This window comes from Callorhinchus milii, unplaced genomic scaffold, assembly GCF_018977255.1.
Source record: "Callorhinchus milii isolate IMCB2004 unplaced genomic scaffold, IMCB_Cmil_1.0 Scaffold7, whole genome shotgun sequence".
NCBI classification, from domain to species: Eukaryota; Metazoa; Chordata; class Chondrichthyes; order Chimaeriformes; family Callorhinchidae; genus Callorhinchus; species Callorhinchus milii.
In genome coordinates, this window is record NW_024704748.1 from 15,765,796 (window position 1) to 15,789,148 (window position 23,353).

At 40.2% G+C, this 23,353-nt stretch overlaps 1 protein-coding gene across 4 annotated transcripts in view; it reads right to left on the bottom strand.

Annotated features, from left to right (window-relative positions):
* Window positions 1-23,353, bottom strand: part of LOC103181165 (PH and SEC7 domain-containing protein 1) — a 58,113-nt gene that overhangs the window by 24,861 nt on the left and 9,899 nt on the right. For 2 of the 4 annotated variants that reach the window (XM_007897439.2, XM_007897431.2), the window contains exons 4-7: window positions 18,795-18,897; window positions 17,715-18,213; window positions 15,618-16,136; window positions 12,359-12,412 (exon numbers count right to left, since the gene is read on the bottom strand). In XM_007897439.2, coding sequence (XP_007895630.1) covers window positions 12,359-12,412; window positions 15,618-16,136; window positions 17,715-18,213; window positions 18,795-18,897 — 1,175 coding nt within the window. The remainder of the gene's footprint in view (window positions 1-12,358; window positions 12,413-15,617; window positions 16,137-17,714; window positions 18,214-18,794; window positions 18,898-23,353) is intronic. The other 2 variants (XM_007897454.2, XM_007897465.2) reach the window with 2 other exon arrangements.

Genomic DNA, 23,353 nt, shown 5'->3' on the forward strand with positions numbered 1-23,353 from the left:
ACTAGTATAATAAAAGCAGTACAATATAGAAAATAATACCCTAAAGGCCTTATCCAAGGATCTTCATTTAGTGAGTCATAAAGTTTTTGTTTGCCGTTTCACCCAAATATAGTAAATTCACTTTACAGTGTATTCTGTGAAGCATTTTGAGACGTCTAGAAGACATGATAAGGCCCTCTATCATGTGCAAGGCTTATTATTATTATCAAAGTTCAATCATTGGTCAACACAACCATTGCAATTCTTACTTTCTTGTCACTGAGAATTGTTTTATGTGCAATGCTTGGTGTTTAATGCGTCATAACATGGTTGGATTAATACCAACCAGAAAGCATTTCTGTACCCAATGGGTAATCAACGAGGGGAACAGTTTTCCAGAAAGGGTGGTTGAGGCCTGGACACTGGACACTGAATTGCTGTGATGGAAAGATGGTCATGGTGGGGACCAATTAAATTATTGTGAATAAATTAGCACGAGTTATCTTAACAGAACCTCAATGAATACCTGCCCTTACACCGAAACTTCAACATTAACTTTCCTACATTTGCAAATACTTTGAAGTAAGACGATTAGCAACACAGTATTTCCATTGAAGCAACTCACACTGCATCCATGATAATAATAATATGATGTTCACACAGACCACTGGTAGCCTAAAGAAAAGTATGCTAGGAGTTGTAGTTGATATCTGGAAAACCTCAAACTATTTCAAATAAATTCAGTAATAATGACCTACTACACGAGCCCTTGAATTAAAGTTCTTTATTATGTTTAGTTTAAGCACATACAAATCACAAGACTGGATTCAGCCAAAAGGATTTGACCCTAAAGCTATATCCTTGGCAGGTTGGAGGGCTGCTGCATATTTGGTCTGGTCATTGCTATATCCAGTGAAGCCAATGCTTTCTTTTGTTTATATTAACACTGAGAAATAGTTTCAGTACTTTAATTTTGAAGCTGTATTGCTGGTTTGTATTCAGCCGACCTTTCTGTGTTGAAGTAACAATACAATCAGGTCAGACTGCATCACTGCACATCAGAAATGTCGTTTCTGAACATAAAGAATGCTTCTTCATTAAACAGACTTAACAAGACTTACCAGCACAAATGCACCTCATTGACTTCAATTGAACAAAATTGTCTGGAAACGCCCAGTCAAATTCAAACATCAGTTCAGTTTTGGATGCCTTCGGGCAAAATTATAAGATGCTTTAGAAAGCATAGTATCAAATTAATGTTACATTGTGATTCAAGAATGTCTGGGCCCTCCCTTGCTGTGATACTCAGTTTATATCATCTGGTGAATCAGGAATCTCAGTACATTTCAACCAAATCTACATACCCTGTACTGGGAGATAATCTATTCCTTAAATTGACATCTCTATGTTTGGAGCAGTTCTCTTTCTCTTAGGTTCAATTTTTGATATTCATAACTCATTTCAAACTCCACTTTCTGTTCCACACAGACACTAGTTTAAAATGTAATGGAATCATTTTCAATCAGCCCCTTCTAGCTGGGCTGCACTAAACATGGCAGATTAACTAGCATTGCACGAGTGTATGCCTAATAAAGGAACAAGAGGCAAGAAAAGTAAAATACAGAGAAATAACAATATGAAAAATAACCTATTTCCAGATGTTCTGATCATGAATCAATTAAAGCTGTGTTTGCCTCCGGAAAGGATTGTGGGTGGGATTTGGCAAAGCTGAAGAAACAGTTTCTCGTTGTATTTGGTCTCAATGTTCTGAACATCTCTGTCAGAAAGGATAGTGCAATACCCATCAGTCCTCCCACGCATCATGGTCAAGCCAACAGAATCATTTCTTGGCAGCTAATTCTATCCGTGGTCTTGTTCACAGATTCAATTAAATTTTTAAATTAATTAACATACCAATCGCATCACCTATGGAAGCTCTATCCAGTAGAATGACAGCCAATGGTACAATATGGTTCGGGTTGAGGGACTATAATCAGAGGCACTGTGCGATAAAAGCCGTGGATTTTATAATAATGGCTAGGAAGCCAGAACTATAACAAGCATGAAGAAATTAGTATGCAATAGTGTAGGCACTTTTTGATGGAACAGCTTGAACTACTGTCATGAATTGGGAGGATTGGGATAATAAGGTACAATATGAAAATAATAATGTATTACAATAGACATAACATAGAGAATGTTGCAGGGCAGTAAAACACTGACAGTACAAGTCATTTACTGCTCATCACAGTTTACTCTTCAAAGTTTTAGGGCATAATGAGAGTCCCAGGGAAAAGAGGAAAGCTGCTATGCCCCGAAACTCTGGAACACTCTTCCTCTATCACTCCGTCTTATCACTTCCTTCCCCATCTTCAGGTCGCGCCAGAAGACTTTCCTCTTCGACTGTGCCTACGGTCATCTCCCCCTCCCTGTGGCTCAGCGTCAGAGGCTCCGCCAGTGTCACTACCCTGCGAGAGGGGCGCTATATAAATGCAAGTTGCTATTTGAGGCATAACATATTGAAAATGACTCCAAATGACTCATTCACAGTAATATTGGAGAATTTGGCAATAGTGTGAAGTATTAGTCTAGTGGAGGTGAGCCCTGGTTAGTGGAATCAAATACTGTCTATCCTTTTAAAGCCATTTAACACAGTGGGCAAAATCACACTTTTGAGCAAATTCAGTTGCTAGAACAGACAGGAACAACATACACCTCAAACAAAAGAGGTGCCAGCCTGGCTTAGTTGATAACGCTCTTACCTCTGAGTTAGAAGACTGTGGGTTCAAACCCCATGCTAGAACTTTGAACGCACAGTCTAGGCTGACACTCTAATACAGTACTGGTTGAGCACTGCAGTATGGGAGGGGCTATCCTTTGGATGAGACGTTAAACCAAGATCCTTTCTGCCTGTTTAGACAGACGTTAAAGCGTTCATGGCACTATTCAAAAAGATAAGGTAGCTATCATATTAATTATAATAATAATAATAATATTTATTCCTGTTTGTGCTACTTGACTGATGACCAGCTGCCGTACATGTACAGGACACACTGGGTGAAAGGTAACATTAGTTATAACCATACGCTGTGCACTAGGTATGCTTTGTCATTATTCTTATCTGTGTATTTCAACACTAACTCCTGTACCTGTAAGAGTATAAACTGGGTGAGACTATCTGTCAAAGTTAGCATTTGAGAATACTGCTGATCTGAGATTTCTTTAGGATTTCTGGTGGAAATCCTGTAGCAAGCTAACAATAATAATAATAATAATCCTTGCATTTGATATAGCGCTTTTCACGTCAGGAGGACGTCCCAAAGCGCTTCACAGAACACACTGTAAAGTGAATTGACTGTATATTTGTGGGCGAACGCAGCAACCAATTGCGCACAGCAGTGTCCCACAAACAGTCGTAGATTGAAAATGACCAATTTAATATTGTTTTTAGTTTTGGAGGGATTATTATTAGGCGTGTGGAGTAAGGAAACTTGCCCAAGGTTTTGCCCTGCCTGGAATTGAACACAGGTCTCTCGCTTACAAAGCAAGTGCTCTAACCACTGAGCTACAGGACTCCACGTCAATCTTGTATAGATACTGAGCAAGACCTCTATGCAAATGGTGTGCAGTTACTCTAATGTTATGTGCTGAACAAAATAAATGTTTCTTGATTGAATATTTCTTGATTTATGGCATAAATCTACACATTGTGTTATTTCTATGATTATTTTGCTGGCCACAATTGCCTATCATAGTGCATGTATTGCATTCTCATACAGTTCTGATTGAGAAATATACAGTAACTAAAACAACAGCTGCTTGCATTTATACAATGCCCTTCACATAGAACAGCATCTCGGAGAGCTGTACAGGGGCAGGGTTAGATGCTGAGCAAGGGAGAAGAGAAAGGTGACTACAGGTGCAGTTAAAGAGCTAAGTCTTCAATGGGGTTTAAGGACAGATAAGATGGGGATGAGCTGTCAGGATTGATCCATTACTACATGGAGACGTTCATTCTGAACTGACTGACAGCTCAGTGGAGGAAACTAAAGGGACCCGTTTGTATTTCAGCTTCCTGTAATTGGATCCATATTGTTGTCACAGAAATGATAAAGTTTGATTGCCAATGTAGTGTAAAGCAATAATTCAGTGCAATAGTACCAACAACCTCTGACAACACGATTGTTAAACTCAGACAGTTTGTGAACACCAGAAGTTGAAGGTTAAGTTTCTGTCTGAAATTCACTGCCAGACACGTTAATATTCCTAACAGATTAACCAAGAGGTTTTGCAACACTGATTTTCCACCTTCTGATTCCTGTACTGGAGCAAATGGGTGACAAGGTTAAAGAGTAATAAAAAATGAGGATAATATCGAAGAATACTTGTGTTGCATAACATGTACTTTCATCCTCATGTGCCGGCTGTCTGGCCAGTTTCTTACTGGCATAGCTGAGACAAATAAAGTAATGCATACAGCAGATATTCCCCAATTTCAAGTTGACAAGCTGCTACAATTTGTGAGCAATACCATGAACCTAATAGCCTGTAGATACATTTTACCTCTTTAACTAAGCAATGTTATCCATATCCTAAACAAAGTTTTTAAATCAATGGAGCAGAAGGATTCCCCTGTTGGCTCAGTATGCTGTTTGTTGAGGCCCCAGCACAAGCTCAGCAGACCACTTGAAGAAAGATGCAGGAACTATCGTCAAAAGTTTACAAAATACACATTTACACAGTCACTACACGTTATACTCTATCCTGTAAAATGCTTTGGTATGTTCTCCTGAGGTGAAAGGTGCTATATCATATGCAAGGATTATTCTTGTTATTTATCAAAGATACACACTTTACCGTAAATGTCTTCACACATGGCTAGATGTACATTACAGTTCCTTCTTTTGTTCACCCATAGGGTGGGAGTACAAACTGCAAATCACTCCGGCAACTCTCACAAGCCACCAACTAAAGTGTGGTAGAGCCTGGGATCAGATCATTATCCATTATCTCAGCTGGACTACATGAGAAGCAGAAATAAATAGCTTCCAAATTATTATGCTAATACTGACATCAATGAATATCACATGATCAGCTCCACATGGCCTACGAATGCATTTCAGTGGCTAAAATATGCTGCTAAATCGATTTTTCTAACAATAGTAGTCTAACCCCCTCCCCCCACACCCCCCCACAAAAACCAAGTTGAATACATCAGGCCCAACACAAGAATCACAAATCATATTGTCTGTCCATCACTTAACACTCATGAAAGTAAAAGCGTTTCACAAAGACAACAATGTGAACCATCACCTTAATATGATGATAGAACAGGAATTCTGGAAGGATAAGAGAAAGTGGGCTGAAAGGTCTTTATCATTTAAACCTCTCATGCGATGCTGTGTAGTGAAAAGGAAAATCAGCTTGAATGACTCGTTTACCTTTTTCTACCACTAGACGTCACTATATTACTACGTATAATTTTCTCTTAATTTAAAGCATTATAGTGATGTTATCAATATCAACTGTGTGCAGTGCACTCAACATTCCATTCAAATGACCTCAATGAGGGGACCTGACACTTTTCAGTTCATTAGAGGGTTCCTTGGTTTCAAAGATTGGTTGTAAACAAATGAATGCAACACCAAGATCAATGAGGCATTGTCACATATTGGAAAAGTCCAACCATCAGGACTCCTGCTAAATAATAATAATAATAATAAATGCTAAATGCTAAAATGAAATAGTTCCAGTGTTTTCCTAAACATCTTATGTGATATTTGGGGAAATAATTTTGTTTGAAAGTTGAGTTGATCAGAACAGACTGGCATGTCCTGAGCCTATCAGTGTCAGCCCATTGAATTACAGGGGCACAGTGATTATTGTAACACAAGACCACTGTAATACTCCTACTCCTCAAATCTAAATAACTCACAATGATGCTAAACAATTCAATTTGGTTTAAAAATAGCAGTAAAACCTAAGATGTCAAAGTTAATGATAATTCTTTTATGACTATTTTATTTTATAAAGGGTCCTAGCTCCAAAATTCCCTCTTTCACATGAGTTTGGACTGAGGTTCCCTAAAGATAGGCACTCACACGAAAATACTTCTCGTTTATATAGGATGCTTATAGTATAACTTTTCTGTTTAAAATAAGTCCCATAGGGGTGCTTAATCTTTCAAAGATGTCTTGAAGGCCCAGCTGTTTCTTTGAATTCAGAAACCTTCAGAATTCAGTCAACATTTGGCTTTGATGTTAACTAGGTTCCTTTAAAAAGAGTTATAATAATCCTTGCATTTGCGATAGGACTTTATCACATCATTGAGACGATTCAAAGCGTTTCACAGGATATACTGCAAAGTAGATTGACTATGTAATTTGTGGGTGAAATGTGGCAGCCAATTGTCACAGGTTACTCTAAATATCTCTATTGTAACATTGTTCCCTATTTATCTTTCATTCTCACTTCACAAAACATCACAGCTTCAAAATAAGGGCAACCAAAGTGAATAGGAAGTGCAGATTTGTTTTAGTAACAGGGTGATAGGCCTGTGAAATAAACTTTAGCACAGATGGTGGCGCATTTAATTACAGTATAAAGATTTCTAAACTGACAAGTAACAGGACATGCTCGCAGCCCTGTCTTTTCTTAACTCCTTCAATTGTCTGTGAATTGTAGGGTGTTAGGACACTTAAAAATAAATGAGGAATAATTCTAAAAACACAGATGTATGTGGTTTATGCGGATGAAGGTCAGTAAGAATTAAAAACAAAATGCCTTGAAAGTGGAAAAATGTCTTGTATATAAAACTGCCTTGGCGATAGTAAAGAGTGTTTAACCACAACTAGGATAGAGTTTACTTGAACAATCCAAGTAACAATGAGTCATTCAATGCAAATATGCCTGGAGCTGGTTTTCTGTAACAGTGTGAACCACACCTGAGTACATGGAGGAGAACAAAGGAAAAGGTGGTAGCACATGGCCTGATACTTCAGACCTGTATACTGTATATGCAAATAAATCAATGGATACATTACAATCTATGAGATAGGTTTTTAATCTCCTAGTGTAATTACAAAATCGATTCGGTTAAAGAAAACCCTTTGGCTCATTTGATCTGACCCACTGGTGATATCACTAGTATTATAGCCATCCTTCCTGGTAACTTATTCCAGTCATTGATTACCCACTGGTGATATCACTAGTATTATAGCCATCCTTCCTGGTAACTTATTCCAGTCATTGATTACCCTCTGGGTAAAGAAAGACTTCCTGGTGTCTGTCCCTTAGAAACTGCCACCATCACGCCCACCCTGAAAAAACCCTCCCTTGATGCGTCGCAGCTATCAAGCTACCGACCCATCTCCAACCTCCCCTTTCTCTCCAAGGTCCTGGAAAGAGTTGTTGCCTCCCAACTGTGCTCTTTCCTTTCCACCCATTCACTTTTCGAACCCCTTCAGTCAGGTTTCCGTGCTGCCCATAGCACAGAAACTGCCCTGGTCAAGGTCACCAATGATATCCTGACCATCTGTGACCAGGGCTCCCTCTGCCTCCTCGTCCTCCTCGACCTATCGGCAGCATTCGATACGGTCGACCACGCTATCCTACTCCACCGCTTGTCCTCCCACCTCAACCTTCAAGGCACTGTCCTTGAGTGGTTTAGGTCGTACCTTTCTCACCGTCTTCACTTTGTCTCGACGAATGGCTTCTCCTCCACCCCCCGTACTGTCTCATGTGGTGTCCCTCAGGGCTCTGTCCTCGGTCCCCTCCTCTTCACCCTCTATATGCTCCCCCTTGGTGACATCATCCGCAGACATGGAGTTAACTTCCACATGTATGCGGATGACACCCAACTCTACCTTTCCTCCTCTACTCTCAACTCCACGACCACCGATGTCCTGACAGCCTGCCTGTCCGACATCGAGTCCTGGACGAGAGACAACTTTCTTCAGCTCAACGTGCAAAAACCGAGGCCCTCCTGATTGGCTCACGTCAGCGCCTCCGCACCTCAGGCGCCGACACCATCAGCATCCAAGGCTGCACTCTCCACCTCTCAAAGCCAGTCAGGAACCTCGGCGTTTTGTTCGACCCTGAGCTGTCCTTTCTCCCTCACATCCGCGCCACAACTGGCACCGCCTTCCATCACCTCCGGAACATCGCCAGACTACGGCATTACCTCACCCCTCACGCTGCTGAAACCCTGGTCCACGCCTTTGTCACCTCAAGGCTGGACTATGGGAACTCTCTCCTCGCCGGCCTTCCCGCCACCTCCCTCCACAAGCTGCAGGTCATTCAGAACTCTGCAGCTCGTGTACTGTCCCGCACCAGGCTTCGGGACCACATCACTCCCACCCTCGCTCGCCTCCACTGGCTCCCCATCCCCCAGAGGATTGATTTCAAGATCCTCATCCTCACCTACAAGGCCATTCACGGCCTTGCTCCCTCCTACCTCTCCAACCTACTATCCCCCTACCTACCCGCCCGTACCCTCTGTTCCTCTGGCTCCGGTCTGCTCCACGTCCCCCGCCCCAATTGCCCTAGCATCGGTGGTCGGGCTTTCAGCCTCTCAGCCCCTAGGCTCTGGAACTCTATCCCCCAGTGCCTTCGCCTTGCTTCCTCCCTTTCCTCCTTCAAGGCCGGTCTCAAAACCTTTCTCTTTGACCGAGCCTTCAGCTCCCCTCTCGACTCTCTTCCCCCTCCTCGCTCCCTCCCTTCCCTCCCCTCACCCTGACCATTTCCCCCCTCCTCGCTCCCTCCCTTCCCTCCCCTCACCCTGACCATTTCCCCCCTGCTCGGGTCATGACCCAACTGTGCAGCGCCTTGGGACGTCCTCCTGACGTGAAGGGCGCTTTATAAATGGAATCTTGTTGTTGTTGTTGTCCTGAAATTGCCTTTTTCAACACTAAAACTATGTCCTTTTGTTCTGCTCTCTTGGAACACCAGAAAGTATTGTTCTGGATTTAGTTTCCTCAAATCTATTTATAATCTTATAAAGTCTCCTCTGAGATGTCTCTTTAAGATGTAATGTTAGTACTACAAACCCTAACACCAATTTCCATAGCCTCTCGCATCACTAACTAAACCCCTTAGTCTAAAATCCCAACTAAACCCCCATACACTAACTCACCACTAATGTATTCTTATAGACTAACCCACTACTGAATAATTCCTCATAGTCTAAAGCACCACTAAACTAATTCCCACAGTCTAACCCATCATTAAGTCAACCCCATAGTCCAACTCGCTACAGTGCTAACTATCTCAGTCTAACCTGCCACTAGACTAACCCTAACAATTCATGGCAGACACCAATACAATTATCAATGCAGTGCCTCAGATCAAAACATTATTACGGAATCTTAAAAAAAATGGCTGCCAGTCCTCCTTCCAGTTGGTCATGTTGCCGCTGATGTCTCTCACTGCTCATTACAAACTAAACACAAGAGGCCGTGCTGACATATTTCTTTCTCAAATGACGTCAGTGTGCTTCCTGCACCATGCTTGCAGTGTAGAGCAAGCCCACAGTGGATCCATACTATAAGTAAACCAACCAGGGTGTGTTCTAATAGGGTCACCTTGAAATGTCTTTCAGCTTCACTAGCACAAAGATGTTTCTGCGCTGGATTACTGTGAAATAACACTGCTGTTCATTTGCCGTTAAACATACTTCAGAATCATTCCTCATTAAAGCCCTATCCAAGCTTCCATTCTCCTCTTAAGTAACCCAATCTTATTTTCAATTTCTTTTCCCAAATAATAAGCTCACCTCATGCCTTGATCCTTCTGGAGTTTGGCAAGTACTGAGTCCAGAACCTGCATTCATTAATTCATTGGAACAGAACTCAATCAGAGTTGGATAAGTTTAAAAAAACTCTGTCCAGCCAGTACTTATTCCAATTTCATCAGATTATCTCAGCAGAACTCAGCAGACCAGAAATTCTGTGGCCTTCACCTCCATCACTAGCCTAAACCTCAGCCAGAATTCAAACTACACAACATCAAACACAAAATTGTGGAGCTCCATGATAAACGCGATATGATCAAAAGGCGAAATGATCATCATCCCATCAACACCGTAACCTTCCCCCAAATTATTTCTCCCATTATCAATGTTTGAGGTTTATTATTTAAAATGTTACAATTCCAATCAGAACCAACATTTATTTAATTGCAAATATATCCTTGGTTACATCTATTTTCCTCACAAAACCCGCAGAAGGATACAATTTTAACTTATCCCAAACCTGCAATTTTCATGATAGAAAGAAAATTGCTACTAATTGAATATTTTTAAAAAAAACTCATTTGAATCTGCCTCAAACTCACCACTATTGCTTTCATCCAGTCTGCCACAATGTTCCAGTACCCATCCTCCAAGGTCAGAGTTGTTAGTTTCTAAGGAGTTTTGTTCTGAATGCCAGGAACTGAAGTCATGGGTTTTCCCCCTCCCTTTAATACAGGGTGTTTATAAATTTCCGAACACATTTAATGAACGACTCAAACCCACTCACAGCTGCCATTTATATCAGCTTCTAAAAGCAAATAAGCATTCTAAGCAGCAGAATATCAATGAGAATTTCCAAACCTGTCTGTACACATAAAAGACTGGTGAAATATTTAATGCTATTAAGGAGCCAGGATTCCCGCAGACTAAAACCAAAGATCTTTTCTTCATTTTGTTCTGTCTTCCTATATAGATCGGAGCATCAATCACCTAATTAAAGGACCTTTGTGGATCTGATATCTGGGACTTACTCTTTATAATTTAATTCCAATAAAGGTAGGCGTTAATATACTTAACCCAAGAACTTTCACCAGTTATTTGCCCTTTTAAACGATTTATCGTAGCATTATTGCTTTTGATGAGATTATCCAACATCATGTTGAAAAAAAACATTCTGATGGCTGATTTCTCAAGCTAGTTTTAAATGTCCTCTTGCCTTCAAATGAGATCAACAAGATTCCATTTATAGAGCGCCTTTCATGTTGGGAGGACGTCCCAAGGCGCTGGACAGTTGGGTCAGGACCCGAGCAAGGGGGAAATGGTCAGGGTGAGGGGAGGGAAGGGAGGGAGCGAGGAGGGGGTAGGGAGTCGAGAGGGGAGCTGAAGGCACGGTCAGAGAGAAAGGTCTTGAGACCGGCCTTGAAGGAGGAAAGGGAGGAAGCAAGGCGAAGGCACTGGGGGATAACCGGGTTTTGTCCAATAATCTAACATATTGATAACCTCCTGGTTTGGCTGGTTTCTCACTATAGTATTCGCATCTTCAACAAGAATAAGTCCAGTTCTATTAGTGTATCCTCAGAATTTCAAATCCTAAAATTATCCAGGTAACTCTTCTCTGGACTTTCTCTGTATAATAGCCTCTCCTTTCATTCTGGTCCTCAGAATTAGAAACACGATATTATCACCAAACAAAGTTCCCAGGAAACAGAACGATATTCATAGAACAATGGATCAAAAGCTCTGGTCCAATTCATTATTTGAGGGCAGATCTGATTCATTTAGATTTAAGGTTCTATGTAATTAATTTTACAAATAGACAATTAATTTCATTTAGTCCCTCTTTACCCAGCCTGAGCCTCAATTTATCTTCTCTCTCCAATTACATCTCATTCTTTGATTAACTGTGGTGTATGTGTGTATCCCCTGGTCAGATTTTTTTGTCACAGTTTGCGCATCATTACACTCACTCTCATTCTTATCTCACATTATGACTTTCAACAGTTTTGAACCAGGCTGTGAATGCATAAGTACATTATGTTGGTGTGGAAATCTCTAATTCTCTGATACATGCGTACGTTTACTGTCCATTTACTCTTACTGGTGTATAGTTACATAGTGGCTAGACGAAGGATCGTGGACTCGAAATGTTGACTCACTGTCCTTTCTCCATAGATGCTGCTTGACCTGCTGAGTGTTCCCAGTGACTTCTGGATTTGTGGCTAGAGTGGATTGGTTGATTGTCCTCATTGAGTGAAGGCTGACATGCCATTTCCATTCAGAAGGAACTGGGAAGGGTAATGAAGGCCTCATAGACTGGTTTAACCAATTGACTGGGGAAACAACATCCTGGGAGAGGTCACACAAGCTGAACTGTGCATTTATTTTTGACGAGTGAGATGAAATAAATCTTTGATAAACACTTATTATGGATCATCTTACAGATCAGGCCTTTGTCACTGTGGAGGAAAAGTGCCAACATCACTGCAGTGTGAATGGTTGTCTGCAGGTCCACTCTTCACACCAACACTTAGCTCTTCCTATTTCTGTTGCTCTTATTACATGTCCTGACCTCGCTGGTCAACAACCTGCTGCCTGGTAATGGGAGACAGTGGTTGTTCTCAGGTCAGTGAGCTGAAGATCATTTCTCACCTGGAATCACCATCGTCACTTCCTCTTCCCTCTCTGGTGATAGCCCAGCAGCAGCTGAAAGTGAGAGAAAGGTCTGGGTAAGTGTGTGCAACAGGCCATCTCCATCCAAATCATAGACTACGCAACATGCAACTAGAATTTGTATTGCAAATATTTCAACAATGATCTGTTTCCAAGGAAGAATACTATAGAGGAACACATTCTACAAAACTCACCTGGAGTCACCATTTATTAGCATTTTATAATGGCATGCATGAATTTATGATCAGCTTTGAAACAACGTTGCATGCATAAGCCATCAGGCAAAAAGAAGTAGTCGGTCCCTTACCCAACCCCAAGTGCCTCCTCCTCTGAGCCTGATGTACTGCTGTGTTCCACCTGAGTTCTGGCTTATTGCAGCTTCCAGGCTGAAAGGCTCCACTGTCTTCTTTCTGTTCCATTCTGAACCTTCCTCTTGTTTGTTACGATCATTTTGAACAAGCTCTTGACATTGACAGTATCTTTCTATCGTCTTCCTTCACCCATTTGTTACATATGACGATGCGGATACATTTTGGGAATATCTGGCAGTTTCTGTAATGCCTGCAGCAATCCACCTCACTCTCTCTATCTTACCCACTTTTCTGCCAGCGTATATAATGTCCTCTGTTAACAGTATAAATCTGCACTGTATAAATGGGTATCGCGTGCCATTTCCAGACATTCCACACAAAAACAATCAGAAATTTGCCATATTCTAATTTGTCAGAAACACAATCAATACTGCTTCCATCATACTGAAATAACTGAAAGTAAGCACTCTGGGACACTACCCTGCAAGAAGGGCGCAATATAACTGCAAGTTGTTATTGTTGTTGAAAGTGAAAATGTAATCTTCCTCGCACAATGCAGCCCTACAGAACTCAAAATGAGCCTTTCAGACAGAACGGTTTCTAGGACACCTGCACTATGGAGGTAGAGGAGAGAGCAAATGGAGATGACACTGTATGCCTGAGACAGCAGGTGATTGAGGAACTCACTGGCTCTAATTTCACAGATTGGCAAGGGTTTTCATGAACTGAAAGGAAATGTCTGTTGGCTTAATATGGCCATTACTGCTGTGCTTCTTACTACATTCCAACCTAAATGCTTTCATCTCAGGAGCCAGAAGCTGTGAACAGCAATGCTAAGTGTCAGACTTTGTTGCTTGAACAAGCAAATAGGAATTCCAGAGACATTTCACTCCTGCTGGTAAATTAACCAATTGTTGATGGGAGCACTGTGGTTAATAGTGTGATAATCAGTCATACGAATTATTAAGATATAAATCAAAATCTTATACCTTAGCAGTACAGTGAAGTGGGTCAGAGCTGAACTGTCTAATGTCATTTTATTTTGTGATAGATGCTATGAATAGCTGATATGCAAATGTACACTAGTTCAATGGTTCACGAGTTCAATAATTCACTTGTTCAATAATTCACTTGTTCAATAATTAATTTCCATCATTTCCATGCTCTGGTTTTTGGTCTTTCATTCCAGTGACCCTTTCCACCTATCGCGTCTTAGTCAGCAAAAACCTACCCCCCACCCCCACCCCACCCCACTGCACACAACACACTCCCCAGATTTCTAACTGTATTTAGTTATTTCTTGGCAGTCAATATCCTGTTACTATACTCAGTGGCCTAAACTATGCCTAGAATTTTATACTTAATTAATGATTAGAATAGTGATGGAGAAGATAGATTGATCACTGGTTGAAGTTTGCAGTCTACATGGTACTTTCAGAAGAGATCGCTATCCAATATCAGATAATGGCATAACTATGGCAAGAATCCAATTTAAGGGATAGAAAAGAGCGCTCGACGTAAAGTAAAACATTCAAATCTCAAATCTATGCATTGCTGGAATTTTTCATGACGAAATTTTGAAAACGATGAATATTTACCAGCATCCCTCTCCAACACTCCAGAAGATTTGCTAAGGCAGCAGGACAAGAGGGCAAAAGGGGCTGAAGAGAAATTTAGGGCAGACATCAAGGTGTTTCTTTACGGAGGGTGGTCTTTACGGAGGAAGGCACTTGGGGTTGGGTGAGGGCCCGACTAATTATTTTTGTCTTATGGCTTATGCATGCAACGTTGTTTCAAAGCTGATCATAAATTCATGCATGCCATTATAAAATGCTAATAAATGGTGACTCCAGGTGAGTTTTGTAGAATGTGTTCCTCTGTAGTATTCTTCCTTGGAAACAGATCATTGTTGAAATATTTGCAATATAATTGGGGCAAATCTTCTGGAATGTTGGAAAGGCACACTGGGAAATATTCATTCTTTATTCTAAATTTCCTGTGAAAAATTCAGATAAAGCTTCAGCTAAAGTTCAAAACTGTTTCTACAAATGGACTGATCAGAAATGTCAAGCAACTGGTATGAAAGTATAAAAGGGAACCACCTATGTTACACAGTATTTTTGCATACTTTGTTGCTAAGCACACACTACATTGATGTAAGTCATGTCTAAGCATCAGTGACAGCACTTGTGGCTGAGGTTATGATGAAAGGAATCATGCACACCTGGTTCTTCTCCAAACCAATAGTGCTTAGGAAGATATTGCTCTTCTTTTAGGGGCAGAAAAGCACATCAAACAGATGAGAGTGAGGCACACATCCAATATAGGAGAGGAAAACATTCTTGTATTTTTCGTACAGTGAAGTAGCTCACACCTCAAAATCGATTTCACATGAAGTAAAAAAAGAAGGTACTGATTCCAGACATCTGTACATTTTTATTTAAACTGTGGTGTTGAAGAAGCATACCGATGCAAACTAATGCCCATAGATCAAAATATCTGCAGCAAGATACTCAGTAGACAGCGAAGCATATATTTATGATGCAGTGAAAGCTAAGAACTCACTTCATTACTGAAGTCATGAGGAACATTCTCAACCCAAAACAAGAACCCATATAGTATGGAGAAATGTGTATGTACCTAACATCATAGTTATTGGTGAAATGTATCAGAAGATTTTGGAACAATATGGCATACAATTATATTTATTGATGTAGAAAATTTTAAAACAAACTTTTTTTTCTCTTTGACCATGTGTAGTGTCCCCAATCTTATTTACACCGGAGAACATGGCATGGAAGAGATTTGAAACCCAAGATCTGCTATTATGAAAGGAAACAGTAAGATGAACCCACTCCCCGCTGCTTCTGCAAACATTATCACCTAATAACTCACATTGATGTCCAATTCAGAATGATTTGACCTACCTGGAAGAGAAATCAGATTTTCGCTCATCGTTATCTTCTATTTCCACTTTGATAAAGTTGTCCTCTCTGTACAGCTGGCACCTGGTCAGTAAGTTCTCAGATTTACTGTAAACCACCATCGGACTGACATTTTGATTTCTCTGCGCTCTTATCTCTTTGCGCCTGGGGCTACCTGGCCAGTCAGAACCATGGGTAGAAGTTGCACATGATTCATCATGAGCATGAGCGCACGGCAAAAAATTCTGTTCAATTAGTCGGGCACTCTCTTTAATCTGTTCCTGGATTGCTGGAGTCAGAGTTGGCAAGTCAAAGGTGAAATAATTCTCATGGTTCCGAGCTGGAGATGACAGAACATCCACTGAGTCCAGGCTGGTATAAGATGTGCCTTTGGCACGATGAGACTCCAAGATGCGTTCAAACTGTTTGCTGAAAGTATCAGTACCATCCTCAGACAAGCGACGGACAATATAAATTGAGGCAATAGAGGGAAGCATGTTTTTGACATCTCTGTCTGGTGATCTGGAGGGGGAGGGACGAAGGTAAAGAGATGAAATAGATCTTATCTGCTACATTTTTCAGGATTTTCTAATAAAGTAACAAGAGGTAGCTCTTAATAATGCTGCAATGCTTCCAAGGACAATTTTGCAGAGGACCAATCAGCAAGCAATTACTTTCTTTCTTTAATATTTCAGAGTCTTCTATCCACTAGTATAGACTGCAAAATTCTAAAACCCAGTATGAAATTAATGCTCCATGATGCCCAGTGGCTAAAGATGTAGCACAAAGCCTTACAGTCTGACATTTGAATGCTGGGTTTAACTGATCTCTGCCAGAGCAGCGGTGAACCACTATAATTGGTCTCATCGTCCAGGAAGAGGGAGAGGAAAACAAATCCCAGAGATACCATTCCTGATCACTATACAGGCAGAGCCCTGCTGGAAAGTGGACATGTAATCATGGCCAAACAGCTTGTCTAGGATCACACATGAAGAAAGCATCAGTGATGTCTCAGGCAGCCAGTGCCTGTGGAAAGTAAAGTCCAGCAAGATAGAGTCTCTTCAATAGAGGCAGGCGAAAAAATTGGACAACTTAAAAAAAATTAAAAATTCTGCATACAAATGGCAAGAGTGTAGAGAATGTTTCTTGATTCAGAATTGCCTGTTCTAGATCCAAATATTTTTCTGTGTCAAACGTTTTCAAAGGATAAAACTGTATATTGCTTAAACCCCATCCCTCCCAACCCATCTTGCAGGGAATTTTGCAAGCTAACGTTAAAGAAATTCACCTACAAATATACAGTGACTGCACGTAACAGAAACTTTGTTAAGCTCTTATTTTGGGCATAAAAGGACTAAATACCATGTCAGAAATTCAGTGACTGAGAGCAATGTCATGAACTGTGCATGCTATGACATGACAGCCCATCCACGCTATTTACTAAATTATTATGCAGAAACTTCAATGATATCAGTGGGTAGCTGATTCTAACAGGCTGCTCTCAGGATGACCAGCAGTTTCAGAATATAAGATACAGGAACAGTTAAAATGTGAGATTCCTGTAGGTGCACAGACAACACCAGATGGCAATTTAGTAGAACACCTTTAAGTTTTCATATTAAATTGAAGTGCAACACTTTTCTCTGTACTTAAGGGCATTGGAAAATCTGCTTAGTTGTGGGACAATAGATCACATTTATAAAAGGATTAAATTTGACGATAATCACATTTTAGTAGCTGAGATCCTGAACAGGGAATGCTGGTTTATATTCTTGCAGCTCAGTAACTCCTCACCTCTGATTCTAGGCAGTCAGGGGTAGGAAGGGAGGGTGAGCGAGGGGGGAGCAGGACTGAGACCTCAAAACATTCTAATCTGCTTCGTCATAAAGCACAAACCTTCAGAACCTCTTAAAAATTGCAACATGATTTTTTTCCTCATAGGTAAGAAGCTTTACCTCTGGCTTATCCACTGAAATAAAAACTTACGCTTAAAGGGCAATGCTACAGTTTACATTTTAACAAAATAAACCCAGTGCTTTTGTTTATAAATCATAACATCAAGCACAAATAACATGACCAAACCTTGAAAGGCTAGATTACCTGTTGTCAGTTGCAGACTCAGGTTGTGAAAACACCTCATCTCCTGCAGCATCAGAATTCAGCTTGTCTCCATACTCATGCAGATTACCGGTAGTTCCGGCTGGCAAGCGGCTGACGAAATCAACATCACGATCAATCTGAGCACTATCATCAGGATTTGTTGAATGATGAATGCTGCTACTTTGTCCTGGTAGTTCTGGACTCGTTACATTATCTTCTGCCATGACTTCGTCCAGGTTGGTTTCCTGATAACACCTGATTGGTGCAGCATCCAGATCAGTCTCCGAGTACTTATTCGCTCTTGTGGTTCTTGGTTCACTTTCTCTTGAAGTCCCATTTGAAGAAGATGTGGCTTTCACAACACTAATCTCAGTTGAGCTCTCTTTGACACTGTGCTGCTGCTCCCCAGAAGGTCCATCAGTAGAATGTACCTTCAAATTGTTCTCTCGTGTTTCATTGGTTGCAACATCAGTTGGTGAATGCTCATTTTTAGCATTAGCTGCAAGAATATTCGGAAGTGAAACATCAAGCTAAATTGAGGTTATATGGTATAACACATGAGTGTTGAAAATGAACGTACATAATAATAATAATGATCCCTGCATTGATGTAGTACATTTCATGTCAGAAGCATGCCTCAAAGCGCTTCAGTGGATTTACTGTAAAGTGTGATGACTGTGTATTTTGTAGGCAAATGCAGCAGTCAGTTTGCGCAAAGCGAGGTCCAACAAACAGCATGAAGTGAATAATCAATTTTATCTGTGGGATTGTTGGCCAAGATACCAGGAGAAACTCCTTTCTCTTTTTGAGTAGTGCTGTGTGATCTTTAATATTCACCTGAACAGGCAGATAGAATGTCGGGTTAATGTCTCATCCAAAGGACAGCACCTCCAACAACGCAGTGCTGCATTGGAGTGTCAGCCTAGAACGTGAGTTCAATGTGTGGCATCTGCCATTTGCCTCCATCCCTATTGCCATGTTGCCCTACAGTAGAACTTCAGCTGGCAGAAGTGTCCTACAACGTTCATGTTCATAAACATGTATTTCTTGTCGGTAATGCTACCTGCTTTGGACTCTTACCTTTGAATTGTGGTTCTAATATTCCATAAAAGAATTCCCGTCTAGCTTTTGCAATGCGCTGAGCAAGCTCAGAGTGTTCTCCAAGCCACACACAAGGGTCAGCCTAAAAATAAAAGCACACAAATCCCATGTATTAACAAATAAAAATCAGTTGAAAAACATCCCTATCCGGGACTCTGCAGACTATTTAATCTTTTCAAGCAAAATGACATTTCCAACTATGATAGATAGATAGATCACTATCTCTCCATTGAAATCAAAGCTGTTTTTTTTTGAAAAAACACCATGCCTCACAACACAACTTTAGGGATGTTGCCGTTTGCTTAAAATCTCAGTCTAGCCCAATGTAGTGTTGCAAAGCTGATGTTCTCCCATTCTACTGTTGTAACCAATAAAAATTACAAAATACAATCATAATACAAGGCAAACAAAGTTGACATGAAATATTCACATGTCCCTCAGATGACCTGCATGTTCAGTGTTGTTCTGAACTGACATGGAGGCATGTACCAAGGGTAGCCTGGGGATGATTCACAGTATTCCTCAGATCTTCCCTCCTGCCCTGTGAGCAAATGGGAAACAGCTGTATAATAACTATTTAATAATATTTCAAGTGTTCCAGCATTCTCTCAGATTCGCTTCAGTCAGAATACAAGATGCTGTTTCTAACAATTATCTTTAAAACATTTTATTTCCATTTTTTTGTATAACAGATCAATAATGAAAGTAAACCTGTTATATGATATAAAAATGAGTGGTGAAAGTAATTGCATATAATAACAATAATGATGATCCTTGCATTTGACATAGCACATTTCATGTTGGAATTAATTTAATATATTGCAAGTCCTCCAAAACATGCTCATAAATTCACATTAGTGTGCGGTTTCGTTTAAAGAACTGTCCATTTAGGCTTAAAGCAGCATTTTTACAGTGGTGAGAATGCCCCTTTTGATCTTAAGGCCATTCTTTTAATTATGAATTCATAAATATCTGAATTCTTGCTCTGAACTTAAGTTAGGCTGCAGGCTGATTTCTTGTTGTTGTTATAAAGGCCTGTAATTGACTGCATTATTAGCCTTTTTATAATAACTGCCTGACCTGAAACAGACTGAATGCTTCACACATAACACTAGCCGTTTGATAACAGCTTGACTTGAAATTGACTGGATGCTTCACACATAACACCAATGAGACTGACTAGACTTTATCTTGCTGAGTGTTCATTCAGTTCTACAGTAACAATCAATTTTATGAATCAGTCAAGGTTTACACAAATTAAGCAATTTCTAACTGGAAGAATCCAATTTTCATTGATCTAAAAGAAGCACAATAATGTATGAGCTAAACAAAAGGTACAACACTCAATAAGTGGTTTGTAATTCCATTACAATGATGGTTATCCATTCATGTCATTCGAAAACAAGCTGAAACACCAATATCTTTCAGTGTATCAGAGTTTACCTTAAGCAATCAATTGACCTTGGTAATGTTCAGGTATTGTCATTTGGAGGCATAACGTGTCAAGAACAATTCAAAATGCAAAGTGAACTACAAATAAGTTAATTAAATGCTGTGCAAAATAGTGCAAGCTGTATATACGGAGTCTCTCTAAAAGTCAACCATATCCTTCCACATTATAGCAATCTCTCTTCATGTACCTTCCCATCTCCTTTTCACGTTATACAGAAAAAAATTGGGCATAAACATAACCTTAAATCCTAAAAACCTCACAGTCCACCTGAGACTGTTGGTCATTGACCAACTTAGATGTTACTTTCCTTACATCCAGAATATTTGGATTGATATCCTGAAATTTCCATGAAGTCCTTCATATTGAATATTACTGAACTTAGTAAGTAATTTTGTTGGAGCTTGGTCATTGAGGTTAGTTAGAGAACTGTCCTTTTTATACTAAGGGTTGAGTCTGATCTGTGTTCAGATTTTTGCTTGGGGTAAAAAAAATCTTCTGTTGACATGCCCCGAACTTCAAGGGTCAACAAATGATGAGCTGTTCAAATAGAATTACCAATTGAATAAGGCTCCTGAAATGGATAATCAGAACTCCTGATCCTATTTACAAGTTGTACACCTCAACTTCCTGGTTCCTTTCGCTCATCACTTATGAATAATTTTACCAGCTGTATAGAATCTCGCTTCAGAAACTAAGACAAATGACCAAACCGAGAGTAAGTGTCATAAAGATAGTCAATATCTCCCTCTGCTCACACACAACTCACATACTGTGAGAGCGAGGGAAGAAAGAATGATAGATACATGCAAATAGTACTTTACATCTATTTTTGTTTCATACCCTCTTTGAATTTGCACTGTAGTGACAAAGCAGTTATTAATATTCAATAAGCTTTAAAGGTATTTAACGTTGTGTGGTAAAGTATCTGTGGGACCCCTTTGAGTACCACCAAATAGCACGGTTTTTATTTTAAACTTCAGAATAGTATCCAATATTCACACATTGCAAAGCATAGTTATGGTATGCAGTACATTCTAGACTTGTCTTGGTTTAAATTGGAAGAAGCAAGAATCCCATGACAGACAGACAAAAATAATAATCCAGTAGAGGTGTTCACTGGAGCAAAAAGGAATAAACCAATTTTAACTGGCAACCACATTCTGAGAAACCAGTACTTTGCATTCCTCATCAGTTTCTCAGAACAATTCCCAGACCAATTATGAAGAACTGCTTTGGTCTGCTGCCTGCCAACACCCAGCATGTCAGTCAAATGTTCCAGCCATTTTGCCACTTGCTGGGTATCTGGCATAAAAAAAAAACTGGAATCAGGACTTCTCCATAGTGAGGCCCATTCTCTGCAAATCATACTCAACCTGCACTATTCTAAATACTATAAACTAAACTAGTTTATAGTTCTCATTGGTGAGAACCATCTGTGCAGGCCACAGTTAAAATCCCTCTCTTTCATTCCATAAATATCCACAGGTTCAGATTGTGGCCTCTCTTTGCAGATCCCCATTAATTTCCCACATTTAATACAATCTCTGTAGGACCTGATAACTCTTCAAATAAACTAGACGAGTGCCAGCCTGTAGTCAGGCCCAGCTCTGCTGTATCACTGACTTGGAATAGTGTTTCTTTTACAACAAGGTGTGAATGAGACTGGTGTATTTGTTTGCCCACAAATAGTCAATTCACTTTACAGTATATTCTGTGAAGCGCTTTGGGACGAGTAGAAGACTTGAAAAGCGCTATATCAAATGCAAGGATTATTATTATTTATAGTGCCGTTCTCTCTGCAAATTGAATAGTTTTTTGAAGTTCTTAAACTTGAAGTTCAATGAATAAAGGGATACCATCTTTGAATGGTTTGTGAAAATTCAAAGCACAAACGTAGTGTTACTGGCTGCAAACCAAGTTATGGAATCGCAGGTCTGTAAGGGAGAGAGGCAGCACAAGAGAACACAAAGCAGCATTTCAAACCAACACTCTGATTTGCAGAGACAAACAAGGGCTTCTGATAGTTATCCAGAAAATTAATTGTATGTAACAAGGTGGAGCTTGAGCACCATGTCCCTCATGCTAAAATAACTGCACAACATTCACACATCTTAGGACTTAGGAGAGTTAAAAGATGAGAAAACTAAAAAGAGAAAGACCAACAGTTTTCTTCTGTGTTGTCTGAAGGCTTAGTGCTGAACGCACAATGAAATATTGTGCACCAAGGCACATGCTGTTGGTGGAAGCATTTTGATTGTTATCTGGTTGGGGAGTAAGGGTATCAGCATCCAACGTGTGTGACTGGGAATGTGACTGGACCAGGTGTTATTTCCTCCTCAGATTGTAACAGTGGAGAATTCCACCCAGTTCATGGATGCTCTTAACTTGGCTGTTTGGATTTGCAATTACCTGCAATGAAACCTCTAAATCTCACTTTTTTTTTAATACAAACTCAGCAGAGAGCAAAAAAATGACTAAAAGGAACAAATTAAAATATTCACCCAGCAAATCAAACCCAATAAATGATGCTCATAGAATAAACTCTTTCAATGACCAGTCACAATTTCACTACTTAATTTGAAAACAGTCATATGAAGCATTGTTGATGAATTGACGTAGTGAATATAACAGCTTTCTCTATACTGTATGTAATCCTATCTCCAGCTGTGAAAAGTACAGCCTTGTAACAAGAGCAGAGTGACATGCTAGAGTCAACTCTTAGGTGAAAGGTCACAATCCACTGGAATATCCTCTCTCCCATCTCTACATCAGCCGTGGAGAAAAAAAACAATCAATACATGGTGTCAGAAGTTTCAAACCAGAACGAAACAGTAAAACATTGGGCTAGAGGTAAATGCAGGCTATATTCTGCCTGAGCAATCAAACACAAAGTCAATGATACTGAAAATCTGACAGCAAGTAAAAGACTGGTGCCATTCCATCCGTGGAAGGGGTGGGGGGGTTTGGTGTCATTTATGGAATGCGTGAACATTGAAAGCCCTGGACTAAATTACACCCTTTACATTCCTGCCATTAACTCACGTCTGCTGAGATCAATCAGAGACCTGACTTTAGTGCCACTCTC